The 9709-nt window shown below is 37.4% G+C and overlaps 1 protein-coding gene across 1 annotated transcript in view; it reads right to left on the bottom strand.

Moving 5' to 3' along the window:
• LOC101847485 (nephrocystin-1) overlaps positions 1-9709 on the bottom strand; it is a gene marked incomplete in the record, with an annotated part of 63485 nt that overhangs the window by 47843 nt on the left and 5933 nt on the right. The window contains 9 exon segments of the mRNA XM_035969214.1: positions 204-298; positions 1254-1390; positions 2319-2370; positions 2978-3032; positions 4251-4323; positions 7323-7417; positions 7717-7924; positions 8381-8533; positions 9147-9312. Of these exon segments, the coding sequence (XP_035825107.1) occupies positions 204-298; positions 1254-1390; positions 2319-2370; positions 2978-3032; positions 4251-4323; positions 7323-7417; positions 7717-7924; positions 8381-8533; positions 9147-9312 (1034 nt within the window).

Here is a 9709-nt window from a genome sequence, read left to right as displayed (position 1 = left end):
CACACACACACACACACACACACACACACTCACATGCACATGGCCCTCATATGACCTTATGCAGTTGCGAATGCCGTAAATATTCTACTAAAAAATAATTGTTTAAAACGCAAGCACGAGCGCGCTCACACACACACATACACACACACACACACACACACACTTACAAATAAACATATGCATGGAGTAAAATACACACTCACTTTGTTGGAGGCAGGATCAAAAAACAAGTCACTGTAGATGAGGTTGGAGGGGCTAAGCTTGGGTGTGAGGTAATTCGCCATGCGGAAACTGTCCCCTGCACAGAAACAAATAACAATAGTTTTTCTAAGGCATTTAAAATCACATTACAGGTACTGTCCCAAAGGAGACTGGGTTTTTCGTGTAATGTTTTAGTGTTTTAGCATCTATAAATGGCAGCTTGCACTGTATGCTTCCCAGGAAGTTGAAATTGTTTCAGAATGCTATAAGCTCAGCTGGGGTAATAATATAGATTATAAAGCCTATAGAGCTTGCTGTTAAATGGGAATTTGCACTTTATAAATACTATCGATTATTATTATTATTATTACTATTATTAATGGTTAGGCTCTTCATAGCTGCTCGCAGAAATGGTCGCTTTTAAGCACAAGGGGGCAATCCTGAAAAATGCTGTTTTCAGAAAATCGAAGGTTAAGTTTTTGCCCCTTGTTCAGTTTCTTTAAAAGACAAGGAGAGTTTTCTCTATAACCAAACAAATATACACACCAATGAAACCAAACTTCTCCTATAGGCAGGGCAATGCCCACTTTTGGTGTTGGTCAAGATATCTGAAAACCCCCGAAATCTGGGTTAGCTCGCTTTTCCTTTAAAGTGACCAAATGTGAGCTTTATTCCCACGTGCAGAAGTTATTTTATCGAGAGTACTACTCCATCTATCTGCTCAAATGTTGTATCCCACTCAACCCATACTGGGATTCCTAAATGATTCAGATTATGTCATTAGAGCAGTAAAACATTTATTTGTCAGCAAGCTGTTTAAATGTCTTCAGCCCAAAAGGAGAAATTTTTCAGTAGGAAAAAAAACCTGTTTCATTCTTTTAACAATTGTTGTACCTTTATTGTTTCTTTTCTTGCTTTTTTTTTCAGCATTCAGAATTTGAATTTTGACAAAATATTTTTCAAACACGGAAGTCTTCTCTATCTGTTCATAACTTCCTCCCCCAACCCCCCCCCCCCCCCTTTCATCAAATCTCTCATTATGACAATCTCACCTTCATTGAACTTTCTACACAGTACCGACATGCGGAACCCAGAAGGCACAGCGCCCATCGCGTGGAGCACGTCTGTCACCGATGTTCCTGACATGTCCGACATCATCAGCTTCACACTGCCCCACAGTTTTTTGCCACTGAGGACAGACCAGGTAATTTTAGTTTTAGTTTTAGTAGGAGTTTTATAGCACTTGCAACACAATAAGGTCACATAAGAGATGAAGATTAGAGATTTTACAAGAGAGTCACAAACACAAAAAAGAAGGTAAGAAGATAAGGACAATAGATGTTCAATAGGAAAGAAGGAGCAAACCACACCAGAGCACCCACCAACCACCAACAAATACTTCAGAATCAAGAGAAGCAAATAGACGCAATATTGGTCAGTTGAGAAAAAGCAAGACAGACAGATAAAACAGAGGAATCATACAGTTGTAAAACCTACCTGTGGTATCCTAAAAACCACTCACACAAACCAGATAGACATCAGACTAACCAAAAAGGAATCCAAATCTCATTTAGATATTTTGTAAAGTACATTTTCCAAGACTACAATCCTTTGTTTCTAGTAGAACTGATGAACATCGCTGTCTAGTATCAGGAGCAAGCAGACAATCATCACGATGTATGTGCTTATGTGTGTGTGTGTGTGTGTAAGTGTGTGTGTGTGTGTGTGTGTGTGTAAGTGTGTAAGTGTGTGTGTGTGTGTGTGTGTGTGTGTGTGTGTGTGTGTGTGTGTGTGTGTGTGTGTGTGTGTGTGTGTGTGTGTGTGAGTTAAAGAGTGTGTTTATGTGTGCGAGTTTACCATGCTGCAACGAAATTCTCTTTGTGGAGATTAACAAACTGTTTACTTAGTTATGATCTAACACTATATACCATCATTTACGGAGATTTCCCAGCTAATCACTACTACTCGGTTCCGATGTATCTGAGATGGAATTTACAAGAGAGGGAGAAAACACCCCAATATTGTCTGGAAACATTGCCAGTATCAGAGTTCCAGTACATAAGAAGTCAGGACAAGCACTTCAGAAACTTTTCTATCTACAAACTCATGGGTCTCACCTCTTCTGCCTTGGAGACGCCCCTTCTTCATCCTCATCTTCTTCATCGTCTTCTATGGATAATAATAATAATAATAATAATAGATAACATTTGTATGGTGCAAATGTTCACTCAACAGCAAGATCTTTGCGCTTTACAATCAATATTATTACCCCAGCAGACCTGATAGCATTCTGAAACAATATCAACTTCCTGGGAAGCATATAGATGGAAAAAAGGAAATGATAAAATATAACACCAGCTACTGTTTTCAAGAGTTGAACATTTATTCAAAAGCAAAATTAATCCAGTTGAGATTTATGCAAATGATTTGAAATTCAGTCTTCCTCTAGCAAACAGCTGTGTATTAAGAATCAAACTTGAAATATCATCACTAAAGTTTACTTCCGCAAGCTCAAAAGACCTTACACAGTTGCTAGCGCCATAAAACACTTACCAAAAAAAGAGTTTGAGTAAAGAGAATCATATTGACATAATAATGGTCATTTAGCGCTGAGAACAATTAAGACAAGACAGAAATATCAGAGGGATACAAAATAGGTTGGACCTATCTGTGGTGCCCTCCAACCTCTCATTTCACAAGAAAAAACAAACTACAATTGAAAATTTAACTATCACAAGCATCATACCAGACATCCACACCAAATTTGGCCACTCACCTTCATCATGATCCTCCTCATCTTCATCTTCGTCGTCATCATCTCCTGCATATTCCTGTGTCACAAATTTACAACAGAAGAGGAATAAAAATCAATTGAAAAAAACCCCCTTGAGATTAAAGAAGGATGGAAGAAAGAAATCTGAGGAAGATTGGACTGGATGATGGAAAGAGAGGAAGAGAGGATGAAGGGAAAAAATAACAGTAGACAGGAACTAACTTCAAGAAAACACACATACACAAACATGCACACACACACACACACACACACACACACACACACACACACACACACCCACACACACACACACATAAATGAAGAGACTATGAAACACCTTTTCAGTACCAAAATGAAATGTGAACGGGCAACCAAAGCCAAATCTCATGGGTCAAACTTCTTCCAAGTTTATCAGAACCTTAAAATAATATTAAACCAACTAATCATTTTGTGTTCGAACAACTTTCCAAGTCACAGAAAGAAAAGGTATAAGACGCAAAGATCAAACCAACAGCAGCACATTCTCCTACGTTTGCCACCATTAAAAATGTGCAGAACATTGTTTTACTACTCATAAATGTACTACTTCATAATATCTAGCTAGAACAGTTTCTGAAAGACTCATCTCACAGATGACCTCACAGAAGTGTCCCTTCACTCATTTCAACTACACAGGTCCACTGCTGGTAAGAGCAACAAATCGCGACCTCAGTGCTATCTTGTCATATCTCCTTTTTTTTACAGTGAAAATGTGACATCTTCTTAAGCTCACTCTTTGTCATGACTTGTTTTCACCGTTATTAAAAATGGAAATACAACAAGAAAGCACTGGGGTCACGAAATGTCTGGCAAGAAGAGGTTGTAACTGGAAAAATATTTATTTTTCGGCAATTAAAAAAAAAACAACCCAGTAGTAGTAACCATTACCTTGATAACAATAATAATATGATAATACTGCTGTTATAATAATAGCTTGTCTATCAATGTCGGATGATGTCCAACACCTCCGCAGAGGAGAATATTTCTAATACTATTATTATAACAATAATAATCAGTATCTTTGTCATCATCATAATCCTCACCATCATCCCCATTACAACAATAACAATGATAATAATAACAATAATGGTAACATAACACGAACAAAGGTCATCATCATCATTTCCATCATTATAATAATAATAATAAAAACAAAGTTATTCCTTCAGAATTACTTCTTTCTATGAGGTACATTAGTCAGGAGCATTCTCCAAATATTTCCCCTCATTTGTCTCACCTGTAAGAACGTAGGTGGCACCAGCCCTCTCTCCCCTGCCTCGTTCTCTGCCACCCACCAGTCATCCTCCTCCCTAGGAATGACAACATAATAATAATAATAATAATAATAACAATTGCATTTATATAGCGCATATCCATGCTCAAGAGCGTGCTCTATGCGCTTTACAACTATTATTACCCCAGCAGACCCTCTGAGAACACTCAGAAATATTCTCAGCTTTCACAGAAGCATACAGTGCAAGCTGCGGATTTCACGCACTCAAACACTATCAAACTGACAAGATCGTTCACTGTCTATAGCCGGGTAGCCATTTTCACCTGGGTGAAGTAAGGAAAATTTGTGCAAAGAGCCTTTCCCAAGGACACAACGTCAGGTCCCTGATGGGATTTGAACCCACGACCTTACGGTTGCGAGTCCGAGAGCCTAACCACTAGACCACCGACGCCATGACAACATGTCAACAAAGCTTATTCCACAGCCGTAACCAAATAAGGAGTCCACGGGAAACCCAGGGAATAGTCACAAACTGAAAATCGTGAGGGTATCAATTTTGAACGCTTGCTGCAATTGTATTTCTATTCAACTGTTGGTTGATTATTGTTGTTTTATTTCCCATTCAACAAACATAACAATAAACCACGAATCAAACAAATATGGAGTTATGAGTCCACCAGCTTTTAAAATTGACACTCTCACAATGTCCAGTGTGTGACTATGCCTGTTTTTTCCATGGACTCCTCAAACACAACACAGAAACAACCATCTTTATTTCTTTCAAACATTATTTCGTAATTTTGTGAATGATTTTTTCACATTGAAAGCTTGGTGGTATCATGCTAATGCCCTGGACGATTCATATTCCTCAAAGCTTGTTCTTAAACTACAGTTGTTTAGGAGTTTTTGCTGCTCTCCATTTACTTAAATTGGCTACCTAAGAGGTTTCTGCACATTAAAAAAGCCCAGCAAGGGCATTAGAACCCTACCATATCAGGAGACAATGGTTAACTCGGAAATGAAATGGCCACATGACACAATTGTGATAAAAGGAAAGGTGTGGAGGACTAAGTTCTTCCTAAAGAGCATAACAAAAAGAGAGGATAAACTTTCCATAGAACAAAAAATATACCCATGTAGGCTTAGTTTGTCAAACAACAACATAAGAATGGCTCGATTGGGAATTATGTGCTGAAAATATAATTATTTATAAGGAAAAAGATCTATTTGAGAGGTATGTGCTACACAGGAGAAAAGGGTGTGATCCTCTCATCAGTATGTACAGGCACCAATCTTTTAGGTAAAAAACACTGATATTTCCTTTTTTAGATGCAGTTAATTTAAAGAGACATTGTACAATCTCTCTCTCTCTCTCTCTCTGTCTCTCTCTCTCTCTCTCTTTCTCTCTTTCGCACGCGTGCATGCACACCAAAGATTGATCAGTTTGATCTTTCTGCCAATAATTTTGTGTTAGGAAACCATTGTAAACAACTAGTATAATGCGCTTCATTACTAACAATCTTTGCCAGTACCCAGCTGAATAGATAGGTCAGAGGTCATGAGGTAACAGAACAAACGCTACAGAGTGACAAGATCGGACAATACATGGATTCTTCCCACTGTGTTGGAACACTGAACAATCCGTTCTCTACACACTGATATGAGTCATATAAAAGATGAACTAAGGAAAAGAAACTCAACAAGGTACTTACTGCATGAAAGCAAAGACATATTTTGTGAAAGAGATTTCAGAATGATCTCAAACTAAAATTCACACCCACAATACATTTACTTTGTTGTGATTGCTTTCATAATGAAATGAAAACAATGCAAAATAAAAAACAGATTTCAGGCACAAAAAGCAGACAGTTTTTTCTAAGAATTCAAAGACAAATATTTAAAAATGTGACAAACATTCACACTGAAAATTACCTCAACGACCTTCAAGCAACATTGAAAAACAAATTCAAAACAAGCTTAAAGAAATATGCAATGTTCCCTGGTGTGTTAAAGAATACAAAATGAAATAAATATCGAAACCAGTACACTTTTGAGTAGCCAATAAGTGTATACCTTGAGCAACGGAAACCACCACATTTCTTCAAATCTTGTGAAAGCACAACATTATGTTTGATATCAATAAACAAAAAATTTCAATTACCCATCTGAAATTGCAAATGTAACACATTCATTTTTTAATACCCTTTTTATTAAAAAATTGTGTACTCCAAAAACCGCATCACCATATCTGCAATCATTTAAGGGGAAATTAACATTACAATATTCCAACTATGCATTCAATACAATAGCACCTTTGAAAGATACTCCAACACACTCTAATAATATATCTGTTCTTCAGACTTAACATGAACAAATTCTCCAGTCTAACTCTAAGTGAGACAGCATAAAAGCATCGTGTCCTTGTCTGAGTCTGTATCATTATGACCTATTGATGCTTCATTACTACAAGAATACATATCTTATTAACCCTACCTGTATGCCTTGGGGTCATTTTGTACCCCCGGGGTAGTATTCTTCACATTTTAGAATATTTCTGGTACGAAAATCTCTTTGAAACTTTCAGTATTTCTCAAAAAATCATTTTGACAGACTGCTATGCAAAGCGTATGAATCAGATTAAAGAGCAAATTTTCTCTTTGGAAAGTGGTGGCACAGAGTTCCCCACGTCGTATGGATACGATAGTAAAACACGACGTATGGATACGGTTAAGAACTTGCCAAGATAAACTGGAATCTCCCCCCCCCTCCCCCCCAACAAAATAAATATTCCAAAAACAGTTTTATAAAGAAAGTAAGAAAGTAAAAAGCAAACAAAACTTGAAGACAATAAGTGACTACACAAGGGTCTTGATCAAAAAATATTACCCAAAGCAACAACCTTGAACAAATTTTAAGACAATCTCTTTCCAAATTTCAGAGCACTCAAAAGTAAACAACAACAGACTTTCTGAAAGGAAAGCTTCACCCCACAAGAATTTCCCAGAATCTAGAAAAACCTAATTTAAAATGGAACTCAGAAAGAAAATGTTCATCCTGAGTTGTCTCGAAGCTCACCTTTTCGCAACAAGGGTCAGGACATCTCCTTTTCTGAAACTAAGATCCTCGTCTTGCTGCTTATCAAAATCATCCATGGCCACAAATCTGGAAATCTGCCCATGTAAAGAAAAAAACCCCAACATGATATTCTATTAGATTCTTGAAAAAATTGTAAATAAATGTTACCTTAAACTATGTCTTTTGTTCAATATTCATCTCTCTCTCTCTCTCTCTCTGTGTCTCTCTCTCTCCTTCTCTCTCTCCCTCCTTCTCTCTCCTTCTCTCTCCTTCTCTCTCTCTCTCTCTCCCTCCCTCCCTCCCTCCCTCTCTCTCTTTCTCTCTCTCTCTCTCTCTCTCTCTCTCTCTCTCTCTCTCTCTCTCTCTCTCACTCTCTCCCAAAGTATGTACTCACCGGTTGTCTGTCCTGTTTTATCTTTTTCTTTGCTTTGTCCTTGCTTGTTGCTTTCTTCCCACGATCTTTTGTGGTGACTTTTTCTTCTTCATCGTCCTCTTCCTCATCTTCTTCATCATCTTCATCATCCTCCTCATCCTCCTCATCCTCATCTTCATCCTCTTCCTCATGCTCCTTTTCCTCTTTTCCTCTTACTTGCTTAGCCACTCTAGAAGTTGCATTTGAAAAATATGTTCTAAAATAAGTGAATATAAAAATGCTTGCATACTGTGAGACACATAAAATAATCTGAAACAAATCTTACAAAATGACACAACACAGTAGCCCATAGTACAATGCCATCTCAGGACACCAAATAAGCAAAAATAAAAACATTTCTATTAAAGATGCATGACAACAATACACATTCCGTAACAAAATGTTACCGCAAAAGAACGTATCTTACAATATTTTTAAAAATTAAATTTGTTAAAATAATAATAGTTGCAAAATAAATTAATATGCCTTCAAATAAAACATGGCATGTAACAACATTTAGTTCAATATAAAAATGTTACCCATGACAATGCATAGCACAAAATAGCACATAATTATACCCCACACCAATACATTCCCAAAGACAATGCCCAGTCGACAACAGTAATCAGCCAAGGACAGTGCTCACCCTCTCTTGGCAGGAACTGGCTTCCTCTCTTCTTCTTCCTCCTCCTCCTCCTCGTCGTCTTCTTCTTCCTCTTCATCTTCCTCTTCATCATCCTCTTCATCATCATCCTCTTCTTCCTCTTCAACAACAGCTGCTTTCTTTTTCTCTAGGGTCCTGAAAAGAGATCACAGTCATTTACCGAAATAACATTACATGGGGGGGGGGGGGGGGGGGGGTTGACAGACAATGCTCTGATTGAACATGTATTCATTGAAATTCTCTCTCATGCAAAAATCAATACATCATGAAAAAAAAAACATCCTCTATTTCTATACCCAAGAAACTTAAAAAGGAGTGAAAAGGAAGTACCATCAAATTTAATGAAGACAATCTTTTTTTAGAGTTGCAAGATAGAAAATAGCAAACACATAAAATAAGGGAGAGTCACAAACACAAAGGCATTTTCAAATACTTCTGTAAATACAACACCTGTAGATGCTAATGTAAAGACAGAAATAAACTCATTATACATATGCTAAAATAAAATCAGACACATGAGTTACGACGCAGTGGAATCAGGAGCTCCTCAATTTTCTGGAGTTATTGATATCATCCTAAAGCTGGTTCGTTTGCCTTGATTTCGATGGAGAAAATACTCGTCTATCAAATCAAACTGGAAGTTGAGAATTTGAAAATGGGGGGGGGGGGGGGGGGGGGATAAAGAGAACAGGAAAAAGAAGTAGAATGGAGAAAGAAACAAATGAGAACAGTAGAAAAAATTACTCACACTGCTTTGACGGGCTTCTTGACCACAGTCTGTTCTTCATCTTCCTCCTCTTCATCATCTTCTTCCTCTTCATCTTCTTCCTCTTCATCTTCTTCTTCCTCCTCTTCTTCTTCTTCCTCTTCATCGTCTTCCTCCTCATCCTCATCATCTTCCTCTGCTTTCTTACCTGTAAAATGAACTATCATATTTAGAAAATGCAAAAAACCCTGATCTAGATATATGGAGATAAGAAAACGTAGGCTTCAATGATAAACATTTTCTTTGCATCATTGAGCAAGTATAATTCTTCTCATTGATCTCCTATTTAAAGACAACAAAGAATTTTATTCCAGTCGGAATATGTGTAAATCAGTAGAAGTAGCAGAGGCCCTCACACAGTCCGTACAATCTCTGAACTGATTTCTATCCTTTCTTTCAAATGATTTATTGGTAGTATTAAAAGACGGGGAGATTAAAAGGTTCTATTTTTGTAAGGATAGGAGATGCAACACGCATATAGGCAAAGAAAGATGGACAGAAACAAAGAGAAAGGGAGAGAAAGACGAGATAGAGAGAGAGAAAGA

The sequence above is a fragment of the Aplysia californica genome, unplaced genomic scaffold (assembly GCF_000002075.1).
Source record: "Aplysia californica isolate F4 #8 unplaced genomic scaffold, AplCal3.0 scaffold00126, whole genome shotgun sequence".
Classification (NCBI taxonomy): Eukaryota; Metazoa; Mollusca; class Gastropoda; order Aplysiida; family Aplysiidae; genus Aplysia; species Aplysia californica.
The sequence above is the reverse complement of the archived record's forward strand: the minus strand, read 5'-3'. Positions and strand labels throughout refer to the sequence as shown.